Here is a 22,645-nt window from a genome sequence, read left to right as displayed (position 1 = left end):
GATTCATCAGAAACATCTACCTTCTGCCACTTTTCCAAATGATCAACTAGAAGTCATTATTTGTTGCTTTTACAACTGAGAACAATGAAAAGACTTTTGTCAAGTAGTGTATTTATTTGTTTGCTTTTATTCCAAATTAATTGAGTATAACTCCTATTCAACCTAATGGGTTTCTGTTAGAAATCCTTAAGTTTCATGCCTATTATAAATACTTTGTCCACTCACACTTTCTTCTGTAAATAGTTTTTGTGTAAATGAAAGATCATGTGAATGGATATATTTCTGTTATTATGATCAGACAGACAGGTAGGTAACAGTGTAGGTTTTCATTTAGAAAAGCAAAGCTAGCACAGTGACTTTCTATAATTAGGCACTAGAGATTTGAAAGTCAAATATGACACCATGGAAAGTCAAAGTAATCATTTATTAAATATATACTGAACTGGTAAATGAACCTTAGCCAAATAATTCATTTCGTCACAAATATGTGGTTCCAAAAGGAGTCTCATAGAAAATAAAACACTGATTCAGGCGGATTGTGTGTGTGTCATGACGTATTGCTCATTTAAATGGTATTAAAGGGAAAGAAAACATGCCAAGGCAGACCACATTTAAGGGCGCCTGTCTACGGGGTCACATCGACACAGAATCCTGCCCGAGTGCTGAAGGCCAAGCTAAAAATAAATAGGCTAATGTAATATTAATACCCACAGTAGTGGTTAGTGCCTGAATTTGAGCTCTGAAGAAACACTGACTGGCTGCTCCATGGAAAAGCACACGGTCCGCTCAGCTTATCTGTTCCAGGTAAAATATTCCATGTAGCATGATGGCAGGTCAGTTCTCCGAGTCTGGACAGCCTGTAAGGACAAGACACTTAATGTAGATTTGTTCCCGACTTTGTATGAATCACATATATATTTTAACATGACTTACTTATTCATGACATTCATTTTTATACTAACTGACCACTGCAGCATCTTTTAATGCCAAATGTAGTTCCCTTTGACAATGGTTCTCCTTTAACCAAATGACACCTTGCCCAAAGCAGCTTCGGCTGGGATTGCCAGTCATAGTAGCGTTAGTCTATTCCAGATATCCCTCAAAAACATCCAGTTCAGTGTCTGTGTCATAGGGAATAGATGCTGGGTCAGAGAGAACGCCCAAATCCACGAGAGCCTGGTCCATATCCTCTGGCAAGAACACTATCCCTACATTAAGAACTATGTACTCCATTAAAAAGGCATAGTAGAGGATTAAGACATTGACAAAAAACAGGCCGAGATAATACATATATGGAAGCTCGTCGATTAGCGATTCCACTGAATCTAACTGAAAGTAAACTGAGTTTGTCATAGACTCCACCACATAGACTTCAGTTTCAAAGAGCAGAACAGACACATTAAAGGCATTTAATCGCACTTTATATGAAACAAGGTAGTGATGAAGTGTGTATCCATTCGTCTTCGTCAAGTAGCGGTGCAACTCCCTTTTCAGCAGAATTCCTCCTGCAATCCGTTCAACAATCACGTATGTTTCCACTATACAGCGCATAAGTTAGTGAAGGAAAGCATGCTTGAATGTTCCAAGGCCACGTGCTGCTCTTTGACATTAGGACACATATATCCCGAGTCCTTGTTAAAATGCTGAACATTCAGAAATATAAATCACCCGAATGCTCGGCGAAGCTTTATAACGCGTGAAAAACAAAAACAATCGGCGCTTTCTCATGACTTCACCAAAACCGTTGCCTGCGCAATGAACTCTGGGAAATAGAGTGCGTGGCGATGTGGTGGTGAGATGTTAATGCGTTCTAGTCAGAACTGAGATAAACTACAAATCCCAAGATAACGTGAGCTGGGCTGTCTTGAGCGATAGGTCGCCAGGTATGTTTTCATGTGAGGATTCCGGGGCCTTCACTGCGGCGGATATGGATTCCTACGCTTAGCAAATTGGGCTGAAAACATAGAGTTTGCGAGATAAAAGCAACCGAAAATGTTTGGGCGGTCAAGAAGCTGGGTCGGAGGACAGGGGAAGTCTAAAAACATTCATTCTTTGGACCATTTGAAGTAAGTTGTTTTGGGTAATTTGTAGCTAGTTCGCTAGCTCGTAGAGTTAAAGCTGTATTATTGAGCCAGTGTTAGTCATTGCTGTGGAAAGTCATTGGTACGTTTAGAAAATTGAAACGTATTATTTCTACTGACATAATTAATTTTAATGGTTAAATCAAGCCCGCGTTTGTGTGTGTAAAACAGCGGACTTGTCAAAATCAAGTGAGCTATTTAACGTTAGTAAGATTTTTGTGACATAATAATAGTGGCCACTGTACAGTAACGTTAAGTTAGTTTATGTAATTCTATATTATGTTAGATTACTGTAGTTTTAAACATATTATTTAATGTTGCTTTCTAATATGAAAATTTTTAAAGATATGTTAATATGTAAGGTGTAGTGATAATATGACATTTCATTTGACATGCAAACCATATTTTATTTAGGTATATGTACCATGTCCTAACAAAGAACACAACAGTGACTGATCACAACAGAAATCTTCTCGTGGAAACTATTCGCTCCATTACTGAGATTCTCATCTGGGGTGATCAGAATGACAGCTCAGTGTTTGAGTGAGTTTTGCCTTTCTGTTGTTATTTTTTTTAAATTCCAAAAAACTAAATCATGTTATAAGTGACTGAATGCATCATGCTTTCTTCATAGCTTCTTTTTGGAGAAGAATATGTTTGCATTTTTCCTCAATATATTACGACAGAAATCTGGACGCTATGTTTGTGTCCAGCTTCTGCAAACGCTCAACATTCTTTTCGAGAACATCAGTCATGAGACCTCTCTGTGTAAGTAATTGCAGAAAGGGGGAGGGGACGATTAATGCATTATGATTTTATGTTAATGTTCTGAATGTTCAATATTGCATTATTTTCCTTTTCAGATTACTTGCTGTCTAATAATCATGTTAATTCCATTATTGTGCATAAATTTGACTTCTCCGATGAAGAAATTATGGCGTACTATATCTCATTTTTGAAGACTTTGTCTTTGAAGCTGAACAACCACACCGTTCACTTTTTTTACAATGAGGTAAGATGCATTTGCTGGGGCAGCTCTCATTTTTTAAATGACAGATCATGTACTGAAAGCAGAAGGGGGCTTTTATTTGTGGGTTCGATTGTGATCGAGCAGAGCTCTTCCAGGAAGAGCTAACAGCTCACTGTGACTCTGTAAAACCATGTTTCCTGTGTCTTCATGCAACTTGAGCAATTATTTTGTTTCATTTCGGACAGAAAAGGGCCAGTTGTAAGTTAACTAGTTTTTTTTATGCTGATTGGAAGGTGACATATGTTTCAGGGCTCCTTTGTATAGGGGGAAGTTATTGGTGTACTGTAAATGGTTGTGTTTAACAGTCGTGTGCTCTTTATTCTGTGGCACCTTTGATACTGGGGATCATTGGTGTCAGGAATAGAGAAGGCCTAAACGGAAGGATTCACTCTATGAGAGATTTGAAGCTGCATTGTTTTTATATACATTATTAGTGTAAAATTACAGTTAGAATTATGTAAATCAGTGTAAGTTATTGATGTTTATTTTAATTTGTAGAATGCATTTGAATAGTATTTTTCTTCAACACCTACAGATTACAACACTTTGTGTATGTTGTGTCAGAGAGGCATGTGCTGTTGGTGTGGTGTGAATTGGCCTGTTACACCAGTAACCATATACATCAAATAATCTGTTTTTAAACATTTAGCAGTTATTAGTATTAAGATTTCTGTATTTTGGATTTTTATTCAGCAAAGGACAAAATACTTTAACATTTAAATCTAAAGTAAAGAGTAAATCTTTAAAATAAGATTAGTGTAGTGTAAATCTTTCTCAACACTTGTTAGTTAAACATTACGTGCATTCCGGAAGTATTCGCAGTGCTTAGTTTTTTTCCATTTTGTTGTTACAGCCTTATCCCAGAATATTTTATGTTTTATTTTAAATTCATACTTTTCCTCAAAATCCTACAAACGATACCCCATAATGACAACGTGAAAGTAGTTGGTATAAAGTAATTGCTAATTTATTGAAATAATAAAAAATAGACCTAAATATTCAAAGCCTTTGTAGCTTGTTGAAGCACCTAAATTGGTGCTCATTATAGCCTGAAATATTTTTGAGTGTAATGCTACAATATTGACACACTTATTTTTTAGCAGTTTCTCCATGCTTGGAGTCCTTCCCAAGCTTCATCAGGTTTAACAGTTATTGTCATTTTTGGATCTCTCCAGATATTTCTGAGCTCTGGTTGGACAATTCAGGAACTTTGACATAGATGTCCCATAAGTGGGTCAAAATTAAAAGAAAAGAAAAAAAAATAATAATAATAAATAATATATATATATATATATATATATAATGTGTGTGTGTGTATATATATATATATATATATATATATATATATATATATATATATATATATATATATATATATATATATATATATATATATATATATATATATATATATATATATATATATATATATTGCTAAGTAACACAAACAGGCTGGTGTGCATACTCTCATGGAAAACCATGTTTACTATTCTAAAAGACTAAAAGACTTGCTGTTGTGCTTCACATCAGGTGATCAACACCCTATAGCAGGGGTATCCAAAGTCAGTCCTGGAGGGCCGGTGTCTTGGAAAGTTTAGTTCCCACCCTAATAAAACACACCAGAATCAGCTAATCAAGCTCTTATTTGATATACTAGAAACTTCCTGGCAGATGTGTTGAAGCAAGTTGGAGCTAAACTCAGCTGGACACCGGCCCTCCAGGACCGAGTTTGGACACCCCTGTCTTATAGCCTCTTTGCTATCTTGGCTTTATGCATCCATTCTTCACTCTAGGGATGGCATTGGCCAATGGTTTCCTCCAGACAAAGAGTTTTTAGCAACTCCAGACATACTGTCATGGTGTTTAGCCACTCTAACATACAGGCCTGATTAATGGAGTGCTGCAGAGAGAGAGGGTTGTTGTTCTGGAAGTTTTTCTTCTCTCCACAGAGAAAAGCTCGAGCTCCTTCAGAGTGACCATCGAATTCCACACTAAATGTTCATTTTTGCTCTGCAACAGATTATAGGAAGAACCCATTTTTTCAATCCTGCTTTTTTGTACCCTTCTCCATATATGTGCCTTCATACAATCCTGTCTCGGAGGTCTACAGAAAAATTAGTTGTACTTGATGGTTTGGTTTGTGCTCTTACATACACTATTAAGTTAACTGTGTGACCTTATAGACAAATATGTGACCTTCACTTGACTGTGACCTTGATGTCTTGTCAACTGAATTTGCCACTTGTTGAATCCAATCAAGTTCTAGAAACATTTCGGGCATGACAAGGGGCTCCTGATTTCAATATTGTGTGCCATGGCACAGGTTGTGAATGCATAGAACTTGTGATTTATTTATTTATTTTTATTAAATTTACAAAGATTTTCCACAAACGTCTTTCACATTGTCTTAAAAATATAAAGCAAAAATGAATCACTGTGAATACTTTCTGAATGCTCTATACAGCTTTTTGTTTTTTATTCAGGTTATCCAAGTTTCATAAATAAATAAAGTAAGCAGATGAAGTAATGTTACTTCTTAATAATGTATGTTCATAAATTGTTTCAAAAGTATTTATTAAATACTCCAAGCTATGTTTTTATTTTAACCAATGTAAACAAATGTAACATAATTGTAAAATGCGATCATTTTTAGATATCCTTTTTATAGAAAAATATCAATCCAAAAACTGTACTAAACTAGATCAAGTCTACTAAAATTATACAGTGTATGAGATGTTACTTCTCTTGAGAATTAGCCAGGTCAGCCTACTAAATGAGATTAAGCAGTGATTGTTGAGGAAACGTTTGGGAGTTATAGCTGTGGATGTGCATTTAACAAAAATGAGCTTGTTTCAACGTCTGATTTTACATCACTAAAAAAAAGAGGGGACATTTTCAATATGCGTGTGTGTATGTGTTTTATGTAACTGAACAAATGTATAATGGTTTCTACTGACAAGTTAAGCTGCGCAACATTGAAGATTGGGAAGGTATAAGCTTCATTGATTTTAGTCTGTTTTGACATGGAGTTTTCATAATTAAAATACTACTAATTATTAATGATCAAACAGATGTTATTAGTAAAAAAAACAAATAAGTTGTTCAAATAGTAAATCTATTATATTTTACAGTAAAAAATCAATAAAATGCATGCTATATATAGCATATCTATTAAACTTTAATGCATATTTAATCTGGATATAAAATAAATGAGCTTGTTTCTCCATCTAGTATTACAAATCAAAAAAAAAAAGGGAACACACTTTGCTTTGTGTGTGTGTGTGTGTGTATTTGTTATATGTAACAAGAATTTTAATTACACACATTTAAATCTACTTATCATCCATTAGTATTGCATTCAGGGACTATTTTAGTGGTTTTATGTTCCCATTTCTTCTCTGTAGAAATCTTGAATTCACATAAGAAAACAAAGCTCCAGGTGTTGTGTAGCATGAGTAGTTGCAGCTCTCCTCTCTCTGAGCTAATCCTCCACGCTGACGGCCTCGCTCTCTGTCTCCCATGCTTCTAGCACACTAATGATTTTGCCCTGTACACGGAGGCCATTAAGTTTTTCAACCACCCAGAGAGCATGGTCAGGATCGCGGTCAGGACTATCACACTCAATGTGTACAAAGGTGAGTAGAGCCCTGATTCAACTGCCGTCAATCGCTCTGTCATGCCTGTGATGCATGGGCAATGCTGCTGACGCTGCTCTCTGTCATCCGTGAGTAACACACACTTGCATTAGGAACCGCTGCTGACGCTACATACATGCACGGGCACACTGGGGTTTCACTTGGATTGGGTGGAAAAAGGACTTATGCTGCTCTGTTTCTCTGGCTTGTGCTTGAGCATAAATTCTTCCTTTCTTCCATTAACTGACATGTTTACTACCTGCTTTGTGCTTGCCTTTGGGATTTGTTTTGTCTTCTAGATAATTAGTCAATCCCTGGGGAGATTGTTTTTTTTTTTTTTTGGTCAAAGTACTGTCAGTGCATGTCTGTAATGTAAATGTGCATATAAATGGCACTAATAATATTTGCAAACACTTGAAAATGCTTGAAAGTCATTGCATTTAATAAAAATCTACTTGTTCTATAAAGTAAAGGTCAGTTGTTCTAAAATAAATATAGATGCTTATCATACAGTCTTTTGACAAATATGAAAACCCATCTCTGTCAATATTAGTAGGTGTTTTTTTAATTAATAGTAAAAATATCGGTAATCATTTATAATCTTTTATTCTGTAATGCATTGGGTTGGTCAAAATTGACAGTATATGCTTTTAATAGAAGATATTTTCATTTAATATTTTTGTACTTTTGAACATTCTATTCATCAAAGTATCCTGAGATTTTTATCATGGTTGACAGAAACATGAAGCAGCACAAAATTTGCGCGCATATTATTTATTTGTTTACTTTTTTGAAAGGTCATGAAAATGACATAATGGCTGTGTAAAACTTTGCAGTAATCAATTGAATTAATTATACATTAAATGTATATAAATGGAAACAAAATATATTTAACTGTCACATTAATTCACAATATTATTCATCTTTTACTGTATGCAACATAAGTGAGCCTAAGAGACTAATTTTAGCAATCAACAAAAATCTTAAGGCCACCAAGCATTTGAAATTTTGTGTAACACTGGTAACACTTTTATCTGTTTATTATATGGTGAATAGCAATGTCATTCAAACATTTTTAAGTGCTGTATGAGTCTACCTCCCGGGTCTAAATGGGGTATAACTGATTTTCTTATGACCGATCACTAGGGCTAGACAGAATCTGCGGACATTTTTTGGCTACTTCTGCTGAGAAAAAAAAAAAAACTGCAGATTTATGTGGAGTGATTTTGGGAGTATCATAACTAAAAACTTAATATATGAAAAAACAAATTGCTTTTTATTATTTTTTTTTAACGTTGACAATGCAAATCCATCTAGATCCACTTATTTGGTAAACAAAGCAAGTCTGTCAAATAATATATCTACTAAAAGACAAAAATATTACTTTCTAAACTGTATTGTAAATATTCAGATGAATGTTTTCATATTGGTCAATAATATTACTGAAATGAATTTGAAAAACTTAATAAATATAAATTTATACACGTTTACACAAGTAAATAAATAGACTCAATGATGGGCTAAAAAGCAGATTCAGTGTGGGCCTACCGATCACATGCATACTATATAAATGCACTGAACTTATTTTAAACCTCTAGTTACATGCCTAGATTGTGGGGATTAAGCAGTTGGGCAGTATGCTTTCCTTTTTGCTTTCGCATGTTCTGGCAGATTCATGAGGCTTGTCGATATGTCTGGTATTTTAGTCTGTTATGGTTCCCTGAGTGTCTGTTGTGCAGGTTTAGCGTCAGTCACTAGATGGCGTGATGGTTTCATCTTTTGGCCTCTAGGGCCCAGAGCTCCACTAGCTCAGTCCCTTCATCCTGTTTAACCCTTTGTCTGTTCTTCCCCTCTCCTTCTATGGTGACTCCTGTGTGCCTTATTCCAGTCTCATGTAAGTGGTCAAACTCAGAATTTCTTGTGCCACTCGTATTGCATGCTCTCTTGAATTATTGTTTACAGTTGCATTGTTTGTGTGTGTATTCAGAAGGTTTACACTTTACACACGTTTTAATAATAGTTTAAAATATACTTATTTATTGGTGCCTTTGTTCACAACCTTTTTTTTTTGTATCTGATGGTGATTTTTATTTTATTTTATTATTTCTTTGGACCGTGTTGGTTGTATTTACGCATTTTAATTTCCTAATAAAAGATTCTGGAGGTTCATTGGCTAAAGATCAACTTGTATTCCATTTATGAACTTTAAAATGATTCCTAATCTCACATGTCAAACATAAAGAGGCTCGTATTATATTTGTATTTATTCTACTAGTGGAGCATGCAAAGGTCAGTTGACTTGGGGCGGTAAGCACCCAGCCAGAACCCTTTTCATATGCTTTTGTTTACTGCATAGTGAGCCTTTAGACATTCAAAGCATGCCTAATTCAGGACTTGTCAATTGCATAAGATCAAATGTAGTCAGCCAGGCTTGGTTTCATCATTTAACTTAACCCTCCATCATCTGACCATTCACTCTGCCCATTGCTCTATAATTAACCGCTTTATGAGGGCCAGTTGCCGTCATCGTGTGTGCCTTTCTCGTGTTATTAGTTATGCTACACTTTTCGCACGTCACTGTGGTTATTTCCTGATCCCTCTGTTTGTTCCTGAGTTACAATGTCCTCGTTTGTCAATCCCTGCAGTGGACAACCAGCACATGCTACACTACATCCGGGATAAAACAGCTGTGCCGTACTTCTCCAATTTGGTCTGGTTCATCGGTAGCCACGTCATCGAGCTGGACAAATGTGTGCAGACTGATGAAGAGTAAGGCTTTCATAATATTCAGAATGGATTTTGTGTATTCTCTATACCACTAGGTGTCACTTTAGTCCACATTTTATCTCAGTGAGCTTCATACCAAACCATCTGAATTCAAAACATAACTTCTCTTTCTAACATTATGTATTAAGTACTGTTTTCATATAGTATGATTAATGCTGTGATTGCGTTCCTATCTGTATTTATTCTGATTAGGCATAAAAACAGAGGAAAACTCAGTGATCTGGTAGCCGAGCACCTTGACCATCTTCACTATCTGAATGACATTCTCACCATCAATTGTGAGTTTCTTAATGATGTGCTGACTGACCACCTCCTCAACCGCCTCTTCCTGCCCCTCTATGTGTATTCACTGGTCACCCAAGAACAGGTGAGGATATTACTACACTTGTCTAAAAAACAACTAGCTTGCATCTAGTAGGCTAGTGTTTAATCCAGGCTTACACTGCATTTTGCCATTGTAAGTGATCAATTGATTATTTATACCGGGTTCATGTGGTCATGGAAAACCTGGAAAAGTCATAGAATTTCGACAAGGCATTTTTTCAGGCTTGGAAAAGTTTTGGAAAAACAAAAAACCCACAAAGTTTTGGAAAAGTCATGGAAATTAGTTTAACAAATATCTGCATACTTAAATTAGGGCTGCACAATATTGGAAAAATCTGACATTTCTATGATATATATTGCGATATGAATAAAATATATATATTAAAATTTCACCAGATTATTTAACAGGCTTATTTTGATTGATTGGGGGGCTTTTGTAGAGAAGTGAATCTCGAATAATATATAACAAATAAATTATTATTATAAAAAAAACTGTTGTGGCCGGATGTTTAAAAATTTGAAATATGGAAATGTTCACACACAGTTGTAGGCGTTAAAGGGTATAGTTTACTTACAGATTAAAATTTACTCACTATTTACTCACTCTCTTGTTTCAATACTATAGGAGTTATTAAATTTAATGCATTTTGTGTGTTTTTTTTTAAGTCAAATATTAATGTTTGAAATAAGTGAAGGGTGTAATGAAAATGGTATGTGATTTTTGGGTAAACTAGCTCTTTAAAAATGCATGCAGTTGATAAACTTTTACTCCATTATGATTAAACTATAATCCCAACATTGCATATCCTACAATGGGACTATTGCGGATCCACACAAGCTACATTGTAAAAGTGCTATACAAACAAAAGTGAATTGAATTGAATTGAACTTCTTTTCTGTTCTTGGCCAAAAACTTGCTTTCACATGGTCAGTGCTGTGTAAGCAGCTTCACATAAAATATCATAGTAAACTGAAACAGTGTAGTTCAAATTGAAACAGTGTAGATATCCTGTAAGAAATTTAAAGGTCATTGTTTTTCTTATTATTTACCATGTATATGTAGACATTACATAAAACATTACGTTATGAAAATGTTCTTGAAAGTCTTAAAAAAGTCAGGGAATTTTGGTAGTAAAACTGTATATGAACCCTGTGTATACATACAAACCTAAAATTATTCATAACATAAGTTTTTGAGTTTTGTTTAAATGCAAAGAAAAGCTGAGAATGGGAGAAGCCTGTGTCATTTCCAGTAAAAAAAAAAAAACTTGCTGGTTGAATAAAAGTGTGTTGGGATAAACAATAAACTACTACTGTTTTCCATTGTGACACCTTTAAAATGTATTTCATTCCTGGGGTGATCTTTTCACATGACCTTTTAAAAAGTACTTTAATAAGATCATATGGTGCTTTAAGTAACTTTACTTATTATTGTAATTATCAATGTTGTATTACTCATTTAAATAAAACTCAAAAAAATTAAACCATAAATGGAATGTAAAGAAGCAGTATTTAATTATCTGAAAGTCTTTACTGTGACATTTGAATATGGCTTTATTATTCACAGGTCTTAAGAGTCACATGATTCTTCAGAAATCACCCTAATATTTATTATTATTATTATTATTATTAATAATAATAATAATAATAAAATGGTAATAGTAATAATAGCAATGATGACTGGAGTAATAATTTGATTTAAAACGACATACCTAAGAAAGCAGTTATTTAAAATCTTAATAAATATTTAACAATTAAATTTTTTTTACATTTTATAAATGCTGCCTAGATGAACAGAATAACTTTTTTAAAAAAACTTGAAAAAAAAGTACTGACTCCAAACTTCTGTCTGTCTATCTATCTATCTATCTATCTATCTATCTATCTATCTATCTATCTATCTATCTATCTATCTATCTATCTATCTATCTATCTATATATCTATATATCTATCTATATATATAAAACTAACTTAATGACATTTAAATTTCTAAACTGCAATTTTTATGTTTGTGATTCAAGCACAGTGATTCTTATTTTTTGCATTTTTTTTCCACAACTTGGATTTTTTTGCATGCCACATAATGCCAATATTTATTTTCCCCAGACTGAAGACCGCAAAATCAACCCTCAGGTGTCACTCTACCTGCTGTCACAGGTACAAAAAACTGGTTTGTTTTTGTTGTGATTTTTTTTTTATTTTATTTTTTTTTTATGAGTAGCTGATAACAATTATGGCCTATACTCTGAGCTGCATATGTAACAACATATTATGTCCAATGTCTCTAGGTGTTCCTGATCATCCACTACCAGCCACTGGTTCACTCTCTGGCTGATGTTATCCTGAACGGAGACCTCTCGGTGTTCACCTTACAGACTGAGCAGAGTGCTCACAAGAGTTCAGTGAGTACATATGTCAGTTGTGATCTTTATTTGAATGTGCATACAGTGAGTAATCATGAAGGATGGATTCTCACAAGAAGAGACATAAGAGACAAACCAATTAGTCAGTAGGTGGCATTTTATTGAAACAATATTCAGGGGAAATAAAGCTTATCTAAATGACCTTTCATTTAACTTGGCCGTGGCAATAAATGGAAAAGAAACCAAAACTGAAATCCATAATCTATAACCAACGTAATTTCCCCATGTCTGTTTGCCAGTTTATTTTTAAGTCACTTAATACTATTCCTTTAAAACATACTACTGCATGTGGACAGACTGAGCACTTGAGAGTTTCACTGACAGCTTACATTTCGCTGACAGACACAGTTTCTTTCTTATATGCACACTGCTTGTAAATCAGATCCTCTGTTGATTGTTTGTTTGGTGTTGGGCAGGAATGGCAAATGAGAGGGAACATTTTGAGTGAACACAAACAACGTAATTAATATTAGGAGGTAGGGCTGCACAATATTGGAAAAATCTCACATTGTGATATTTTGTTTTTCAGTGATTTATGGATTGCAATACAATTATAATTTCAGCAGATTAATAGAAAAGCTCTATTTGCAATTATTTCATTCAGTTACAGTGCTCAGCAAAATTAAATACAAACCATTTTTAAAAATGAACTTTTTAATCTATTTAAACAAAACAGATTTATTAAACGGATATGTTTATTAAAACAATATTTTAGTCATCAAACATATTTAGAAGTTGAAGATAATCAATTTAAATTCAAGCAAAATATTGCAAACACAAATTACAACCTACAAAATTTCATTTTTGCTTCTTTTAATTTTTCCTCTTTTTTTATTTGTATTTAATATTTTTCTATTACATAAATTTGGGTGTACTACTTTTTTGACCGTTATCATGAGTTATTTTGTTAGATAAGCTCCAGATTTGACTTCAGTACAGACTAATCTGATGTATAAGCTCAAATATAATATTGTATAGCTTCCTATTAACAATATGAATTCAAAAGATTCAAAAAGATTTGTGAGGGGTGTACTTAAATATGCTGAGCACTGTAGATAGATTGCATTTGTATAAATTACAAGTGTGTATATATATATAATGTATGTGTGTGTGTGTGTGTGTGTGTGTGTGTGTGTGTGTGTGTGTGTGTGTGTGTGTGTGTATATATATATACAACAGAGTAAAGATGACAGTGAAATAAACAGGGCTTTATGGTTTACTGGAGAGTATCTAGGTACAGAAACTGAACAATCAAACATAAAATAGCATGGTCATCATTGTAGTAATAATAATAATAAAAATATATCTTTATCTTTAAATCTTAAATAAACAATTTACTTTTGCAATGTGACTATTAAGAGGCCTGCCAGATTATTAATAGCAATAGGTATTTATTTTATTTTTTTTTTTTTAAATGACCTATAGCATCACTTACTTTTCTTTGGCTTATTGCCTTAGTTATTTATAAAGGGTTGTGACAGAATGAACCATTAGCATTATTTAGTTCTATCATAGGCCATTTTACATTGAAAATATTTAATTGACTCATGTTTTGTTACAACTTTAGTTGTATGATTTCCAGTTATCACATAAGAATGTATAGAGCTGTCTTTTTGTAAAGAGAAATGCACATTTGCTGAGTAACAAAAAAAATATTAATTTTCTTTTCGGCTTTATTTATTAATCTGGGGTCACCACAGTGGAACCGCCAACTTATCCTGCATATTTTTTACAAAGCAGAATCCCTTCCAACTGCAACCCATCACTGGGAAACACCAATGTGCATACTCATTCACCCACATACACTATACTGTCAATTTTAGCATACCCAATTCGCCAATACCACGTCTTTGGACTTGTGGGGGAAACCAAAGCACCCAGAGGAAACCCACGCAAACACGAGGAGAACATGCAAACTTCACAAAGCAATGCTATTTGACCCAGCCAAGAATCGAACCAGCGACCTTCCTGCTGTGAGGCAATCATGCTACCCACTGCACCACAGCGTCACCCTAAATAAATAACATTTAATTTTATTAAATAAATTATATTTAAAGGTGCAGTAGGTGATTGTCTCAGAAACATTTTTTGTTGTGCTGGTTGAAAGTCTCTTTACAGTCCAATAGTAATGATTAAAGTAAATGATCTAAATATGTTTATATGTATTTTTATATTCTGAGTAAGGCATAAAACTAAAAAATGTTCCTCCAATTAAATAGAGTCGGACCGACGTCTCCCATGATTCCGATAAGCAGCTCAGACTGTCTGTCTGACTTCTGCGCAGACAAGTTCACGCAGATCGGCCCGTCTGTATAAGCGGCCGCGCGGCCACGAGACAGACCGGGAGAAATCAAATGCTGAATTGAAACTTTTAAAAACCTGAATCAATATTGGAGTTACTTTAGCACGCTGGAGGAAGTACGACACCATGGCTGAAGTATTACTGTTAGTCAGGTAATGTTCTGTTTTAAAACTATTTTAGTCAGGCTTAGCTGATGTTAGATTGTGTTGTGTTATGAATGACTTATATGCACAGACATGTTGTTTAGCCACGGAAATCTCCCGGTGAAAGATTAATGTGATTATTTTCAGTTTCATAAGATTCTTTTACAGCATCGATAATGATTTATAGATAGATTTATATTTAGTTTAACAACAAAACATCAGTAAATAGCGCTATTCCGCCTAACCTGCTTTATTGAGCTGAAGTTGCTTTTATATTCACATTGGGTCATTTTTGAACAATGACGGCCTTCCTATACTGTTTACCGTGCTACTCTAAATATTCACTCTGAAATAGCATGTAAGTGTGGCTAAGTAATAAATATAATTCCTGCACGGCGCTGGCACTAACTAACTGGCGAATGACATGAGCTAGTGGGTTGTTTGTCTGCTGTTGTGACGCGGTGCGCGTGCTCGTGATTTCAGGGCGTGTGGCTTTGAATCACAGTCCCTCCCCGCTGTCCAAAGATTCCAAAGATCCAATGCTAAGCGGTTAGCATTTTGGCAGATCACCTACTGCACCTTTAATATAATCCATGCCTTCATCACTACCCGCCTGGATTACTGTAATTCACTATATTTAGGTATAAGTTCTTTGGCCCGTTTGCAGGTGCAAAATACTGCAGCACGTCTTTTAACAAGGAGTCGCAAGTTTGATCATATTACTCCGATTTTATCTTCACTTCACTGGTTACCTGTACAATATAGAATTCATTTTAAAATCTTTTTGTTTATTTTTAAATCCTTAAATGGTTCTACTACACACTATATATCTGAACTGTTAAACCCCCAAATACCATCACGTTCTCTTAGATCAGCATATCAGCTGCTTGTTAGAGTCCCAAAAACCAGACGTAAGCTTAGAGGTCACCTTGCATTTGCTGCGGCTGCCCACAAGTTATGGAATGCTCTACCTTGTTACATTAGGCAGGCCCCTTTGCTGTCTTTGTTTCAATCACATCTCAAAACCTACCTATTTTTCTTGACCTTTGACACCTTATCTGATATTTGTTATATAGTGTATAGGTATGGCTTACATGTGCAGTTATTATTGTTTTAAATGTATACTATGTGCTATGTGTGTTTTTTTATTATTTTGGTAAGACTTTATTTTGTTGGTCCCTATTGCTCATTTTGTTGACTAAAATTTTATTGCAACGACATGTCAGTTACTTCTCATTTGAGTATTAGTAGACTGTCTGCTTAATATCTGCTGAGACTGCTCCTTCAACACATATAACTGATTATAAGAAACTTTTCAAGTACATGTCAGCTTAAACTAACCCCAACCTAACAGTCTTCTTATAATCTAATAAGAATTAGTTGACATGAAGATAAAATGTCACTTAAATTCAACAAAATGCGTTAAAGGGACCATCAAAATAAGGTGATACCATTATTTTTATTCCATTATAATTTTAATTTTACTGTTCAGCACTTTGATCTGTTGCTCGGTGGTTGTGAAGTGCTTTATAAATAAAGTAAAATGAAAATACAATAATTGCATTGAAAATAAAAAGAAAGTCATTTTCAAGTTTATTTCAATTTTCAACTATTTCAAGTTTATTTCTATAGCGCTTTTACAATGTGGATTGTTTCAAAGCCGCTTAACATAGTAGTTCTAGTAAAGTCCAGATTTCAGAGTTGAAGTTCAGTTCAGTGTGGTTTAAATTTCATTGCTGAAGGTTCAAACACTGAAGAGCAAATCCATCGATACACAGCTCCACAAGTCCCAAACGAAGCAAGCCAGAAGCCCTGAGTTTTGAGATCTTAAAGAGCCGGTTGGATTGTAGCGAAACAGAAGATTGGTTAGATAAACAGGAGCTAGATTATTTAAAAACGGAAATAAGGACGGGGTGATATGATCATATTTTCTGGGCCTGATAAGAATGGTAGCTGCATTTTGTATTAGCTGAAGTCTATTAATAAAGGATGCTGGGCAACCAGCGAACAGAGCATTACAGTAACCCAGTTTAGTAGTCATAAAAGCATGGACTAGCTTTTCTGCATCTGAGATGGATAGCATACTTAAGTTAGCGATATTTTTCAGATGTAAGAAGGTGGTTTTTGTGACGTGGGAGAAATGATAAGTTACTGTACAGTAGAGCTAATAATTAATTTGTACCCCTCTAATTACAGGTTGAGTTGTGAGATCTGCTGTGTACAGGATTTAGGCCCAATAAGTAACAATTCTGTTTTGTCTGAATTTTAAGAGAAGAAAATTGTTGGTCAACCAGTCTTTAACATCTTTAATACTCCCAGTTTGCTTAGAGAGTTCAGACGTCTCATCAGGTTTAGTTGAAATATCAGTAAATGAGTATTATCTGCATAGCAGTGAAAGCTGATCCCATGTCTTCTAATAATGTCTCCCAGGGGTAGCATGTAAATTGTAAACAACAAAGGGCCTAAAACTGATCCTGGTAAAACTGATAACTGGTAAAAACAGAAGTGTTCGTGCCTTCTTGGCATCATGCTTTGACCTCACATTCATGACTGCTTAAGTAATCAGGAATTTTTGAAATTTTGATTTCTTTTTTACTAGCAAGTTAGCAACCACTTTGTTTAAATCTGAGGATGTTAAAGTACCACATGGTTTTCTGATGTATTAAAGCAATTGTGTATTGTACGTAAAAAGGGCATTTAGTGTAAATGGCATTCATTTCTCTTGTACAGTTACACCCCCTTAGTAGATCTTTTTCACTTTCATAAGCCATTAGGGGTTTATCTACGCACCATTTGATATTTACTTGGTGTCAGATTAGTCGCGTCACTGGCCAAACTTTCCTTGACCTCAAGAAAATTTTGGTCAATGTGTGTCATTATTACAATGACTCTTTATCAAATTACCATTATCAAATCTGTCGATCTCTCTAAAGATGCAAGTCGATTTCTGCAATACTGAGTCAGTGCCCTTTTTAATGTGTATATCAAAACCCAAAACAAGCTTCTCAGAAAACAGGTAGTTGTGAAACACTGCTGCTCCAGTCTGTGGATGAGATGGTTTGAAGAAGAGGAGAACAGAATTCATCTTTGTGGTTTGCTTCCGCCCTTGTTATTTTCAAGAGGGTATTTACATTGAGGTGCGAGAGGCAGATAAGTGCTGCGATATCGGTGGTGTTAATGGGCTGCTTTGAAGTCTTCATCACTGCAGCGTGTAGGTGGATGTGAGACTCGATTGTGTATAGTGCAGCCTGTAGCGCATAACATGTTGTTTTTTTTTCTATTGTCTGGATATCAGAATCCGGGCCAGGCCGCGCATATGAACATATGCAAATGTTTGCAATCAAAGCGTCCCGAATGTTTGGCTGGTTAAGATGTTCACTTGTACCTGGCACAAACAAAAACACTTAAATGTCAGATTTGTTTCAGAACGAGCAAGTGAATGTAGGTTTTTGCTTATTAGTACGTTATCATGGAAGAAGCATTTGAATAAGCAGTTATGCAATTATATGGAAATTTGTCAATTCTAAGCTCATTCTTTTTTTTTTTCTTTTTTTTATTTGAACAAGTTCTGCATAATTCAATAACATATGAAGATAATAAAATGCACTGAATATCTTATAACCTGTATGGAAACAGTCCATGATGTGATTTCCTTTTGTAAAATCAGTAGACTATAGTTGTTTGAATAGTGACTCATGATTTAAATGTCAGCATGCCTAGGAGTGATAAAGCATTAGCTGCGTCCCAAATGGCACACTTATGCACTTACACACTCAACAATATAATATATGAATGTATGATGTAATGATGATGTAGTGTCATCACAAATGGAACACTAAAGCTTTTTTGACCAAGCGGAAATTCAAATAATTTCCCAGATGATCTTTGACGGTATCCAAATTAGTGAAATAAATGACCAAACTACCAAATAATTCCTGCAAATAATTCCCGCATTTATCATCAAGAGGCGGTATAATCAATTTTGTAGGAGACAATCCACAAATTTTGTATTACAAAATAAAATAATCCAACATCCCGAAAGTTCTGCCCCTTCATCTGCAAGAGCAAAGCAGCAATCGTTGAGTGTGTGATGTGTCCAACATTACACACTTCTTTTTAACGATTAAATAAGTGCAACCCCCGAGTAATTAAAGCGCACTTATAATTTTTAGAATTTCAGTTAATGCACTATTTATACTACAAAATGGCATAGAATACTGCATAAGTGTGCGATTTGAGACGCATCTAGTATTAATGCATTATTTATGCTACAAAATGGCAGAGAATACTGCATAAGTATGCGATTTGGGATGCACTAGTGTGAATGCACTATTTATACTACAAAATGATGTAGAAAAATGCACAAGTGTGCATTTTGGGATGTACCTAGTGTGAATGCACTCTACACTATTTATACTACAAAATGGCGTAGAATACTGCATAAGTGCGATTTGGGACGCACCTAGTGTGAATGCACTGTTTATACTACAAAATGGCGTAGAATAGTGCATAAGTATGCGATTTGGGGCGCACCTAGTGTGAATGCATTATTTATATTACAAAATGACATAGAATAGTGCATACATGTGCGATTTGAGACGTACCTCGTGTGAATGCACTATTTACACTACAAAATGGAGTAGAATAATACATAAGTATGCGATTTGGGACACACCTAGTGTGAATGCACTATTTATACTACAAAATGGCGTAGAATAGTCCATAAGTATGCGATTTGGGGCTCACCTAGTATTAATGCACTATTTATACTACAAAATGGCATAGAATAGTGCATAAGTGTGCCTTTTGGGACACACCTACTGTAATGCACAATTTATATTACAAAATGACGTAAAATAGTGCATATTAAGTGTGCGATTTGAGATATACCTCGTGTGAATGCACTATTTACACTACAAAATGGAGTAGAATAATGCATAAGTATGCGATTTGGGACGCACCTAGTGTGAATGCACTATTTATACTACAAAATGACGTAGAATAGTGCACAAGTGTGCGTTTTGGTGATGTACCTAGTGTAAATGCACTATTTATACTACAAAATGGCGTAGAATAGTCCATAAGTATGCGATTTGGGGCTCACCTAGTATTAATGCACTATTATACTACAAAATGGCATAGAATAGTGCATAAGTGTGCCTTTTGGGACACACCTACTGTAATGCACAATTTATATTACGAAATGACGTAGAATAGTGCATAAGTGTGCGATTTGAGATGTACATCGTGTGAATGCACTATTTACACTACAAAATGGCATAGAATAGTGCATAAGTGTGCGATTTGAGGCAAACCTAGTGTGAATGCACTATTTACACTACAAAATGCTGTTGAATAGTGCATAAGTGTGCGATTTGGGATGCACCTAGTGTGAATGCACTATTTAAACTACAATATGGCGTAGAATAGTGCATAAGTGTGCGATTTAGGACGTACTTACTGTGAATGCACTATTCATACTACAAAATGGCGTAGAATAGTGCACAAGTGTGCGATTTGGGATGCACCTAGTGTGAATGCACTATTTATACTACTAAATGGCGTAGAATAGTGCATAAGTGTGCAGTTTGTAACTCACTTTTGATATTTATTTATTTTATTCATGTTACTGAGCATTCCTGCATGTTTTATTAAAATAATAATAATCATAGTATCATAAGTTGTTCTTACTATTATGTGTGCTGGACCACTAAATCACAAACCACAACAATCTCATGTTTATGTCTGCTTTCATCCACAAAACAACTGATGTTTTCTATATACTATGGAAGAAGATATTAATAATAAATGCATATTAATAAATTTTTTTATAAATATTATAAATATTAACAGTAATTAGAAAATAAATTGAAATGTATTACTTTTTTAAAGCTAGCATAGGAAGTAAGTAGATTGCATCAAATGTTGTAAGCATTTCTTATCTTTTTCTGATCTTTTTTTTTATTTTGATAAAATCTGCTATTAACAGAGACCCATATTAATAAACATTCTAGGAAGGCTTATGTACCTGTGAGTTATCATTAACTGTTAATGTTCAGAGATACATTTGGATTCCTAGAATGTTTATTAACACACGTCTCTGGTAATAGTTGGGTTTATCAGCACACCACCCTTATTATTCTGATAAATGTATGTTTATCATCAGCAGAAAGCGAGACATGCAGTCAAGCTGCCTTTTCAGGGAAACAGGTTCTCTTCTCATTTGTGTAAGTCTTATCAAAAGCCATTTCCTCTTTCCCATTCTCTGCCCCTTCTGTGGTTTGTTTGTGTCTCACCTCTCAGGCTTAACCACAGCCTGCTCTACTAGACACTTTTTGACAAGATTGACGGTAATCAGTCAAACCCAGCTTCCCTAAACCAGAGCAACCTGCACTTTCAGATCAGTTCGAGGAAAGAAGGCATTTAATCACAAATGCATTTGCAGGATTTGTTTATTATTACAACGCCCCTTGCAGATCTTTAAGTGAAATATACGATTATGTTGACACATTTAAGCGTGATCTGTGAGGATAAATGGACCATGACAGTGACTCATTTTTTTTTGTTCAGTGCTGTGAAATGAAGTAATTTTGCTGACTGCTACATTTGTTTTGGTTTGCACAAAACTGTTGACAGCATGCATATCTGTGCTGCTATTTACTGTAAACAAAGCTCCATTTGCATCGGCAAAACTCAACAGTCTGGTCAGCTTTAGGTGTCTAGATTGTGTTACTTTTTTTGTGAGCACAGCAGTTGTTGTTTATAACATATCAACTGCAACTTTATTATTCACTTGCTAATACTGGAATCTTGCTTTCAGATCCGCCTTAATTTTTTTGTGACATAGATTTAGCAGAGTGCTGGAAACAGTAATCAGACATTTTTGGCACATATTGAGATGAAAGCATCACACAGTTGCTGCAGAAGTATCTGCTGCACATTCAGGATGTGATTATTCTATTCAGCACATCCCAAAGGAGCTCCATTGGATAATATGACATTCGAAATTCAGTTAGTTAATGTAGCTGAGGGCTAATGATGAAATGACAACAATATAATTAAGTAGATTGACTGACTTGGGTGCCAATGAATCTGCTATCCAGCACAAATTGGCTAACTGGTTAAACATGTTCTTTAAACACATTTACGTGTAATGCTTGACATTGTTACTGATGCATTCTGTAATCTATATCTAATCTAGTCATCAAATTGGGATGGGGTGTTTAAGAATATTTAGCTATGGGGTTTTTAGAGCCTAGGGAGGCACTGAATTGAAAATTCCACTAATTTATTGTAATAATTAATTATATATTGTTTTACTAAATAAGGTTAATGTTAGACTTTCTCACCGAAAGGTAATTTGTGTTGGTTAAAGAACTGCTATGTAGTTCTTGGCAAATTTTAGCAAGATTTTTTTTAACAATAATGTAAAATACACTGATTTTGAAAAACACAAGTCAATAAAAACACACTAAAGTTTACTGATAGTGAATGAGTCATTTTACCCGCGATGCCCATACATCACAGTAGCTTAAAAATGCATTGTTTGTATGAACTGTGCTTTTGGGATTTGCGTGTGCAGTACAGTGCAGACTGTTGAGCTATTTGAACTTTGGCCAAGACAATTTTTATCTTAAACAAGCTAGTTGATTGTAGGCATTGGACGATAACCAGTTTCAACGTATACCGTGGTTTGGAAAAGTCAAGGACTACAGTACTAAAACTGTACATTTTCTGCATTACTGTTCCTGAGGTATAAGTAAGTTTTTTTTTTTTTTATTAATGTTTTTTTTGTTTGTTAGGACGACAGTATCTTCAGCAGAAAAGATGTCCAAAGATGCTGCTTTAAATTGTAAAGAGATTTGTGTTCTTGAAACTAATGAAGACAGCAGAAGTCAAAATTCATTTAGCCTGACATG

At 34.7% G+C, this 22,645-nt stretch overlaps 2 protein-coding genes across 17 annotated transcripts in view; one reads left to right on the top strand and one right to left on the bottom strand.

Annotated features, from left to right (window-relative positions):
• Window positions 1–415: 415 nt before the first annotated feature.
• Window positions 416–1,743, bottom strand: dexi (Dexi homolog (mouse)). Its single transcript, NM_001003764.3, has 2 exons — window positions 934–1,743; window positions 416–857 (listed from the first exon to the last, which is right to left on the bottom strand). The coding sequence occupies exon 1, from the start codon at window positions 1,351–1,353 to the stop codon at window positions 1,084–1,086; it is 270 nt and encodes an 89-aa protein (NP_001003764.1). The 5' UTR covers window positions 1,354–1,743; the 3' UTR covers window positions 416–857; window positions 934–1,083.
• A 150-nt stretch (window positions 1,744–1,893) lies between these two features.
• clec16a (C-type lectin domain containing 16A) overlaps window positions 1,894–22,645 on the top strand; it is an 81,251-nt gene continuing 60,499 nt past the window's right edge. For 6 of the 16 annotated variants that reach the window (XR_015480848.1, XR_015480847.1, XM_087244541.1 and 3 more), the window contains exons 1-9: window positions 1,894–2,066; window positions 2,496–2,624; window positions 2,716–2,849; window positions 2,945–3,093; window positions 6,641–6,746; window positions 9,392–9,515; window positions 9,726–9,900; window positions 11,965–12,015; window positions 12,147–12,260. Coding sequence is in view for 13 of the 16 variants with exons in the window: in XM_087244541.1 (XP_087100667.1) it covers window positions 1,993–2,066; window positions 2,496–2,624; window positions 2,716–2,849; window positions 2,945–3,093; window positions 6,641–6,746; window positions 9,392–9,515; window positions 9,726–9,900; window positions 11,965–12,015; window positions 12,147–12,260 (1,056 nt within the window). In the remaining 3 variants the exon portion in view is untranslated. Of the gene's footprint in view, window positions 2,067–2,495; window positions 2,625–2,715; window positions 2,850–2,944; window positions 3,094–6,640; window positions 8,641–9,391; window positions 9,516–9,725; window positions 9,901–11,964; window positions 12,016–12,146; window positions 12,261–22,645 lie in introns of all 16 variants that reach the window. The other 10 variants (XR_015480849.1, XM_087244545.1, XM_087244550.1 and 7 more) reach the window with 2 other exon arrangements.

This window comes from Danio rerio, chromosome 3 (assembly GCF_052040795.2).
Source record: "Danio rerio strain M-AB ecotype USA chromosome 3, GRCz13ab, whole genome shotgun sequence".
Lineage (NCBI taxonomy): Eukaryota > Metazoa > Chordata > Actinopteri > Cypriniformes > Danionidae > Danio > Danio rerio.
This window is presented reverse-complemented; position numbering and strand designations above follow the sequence as displayed.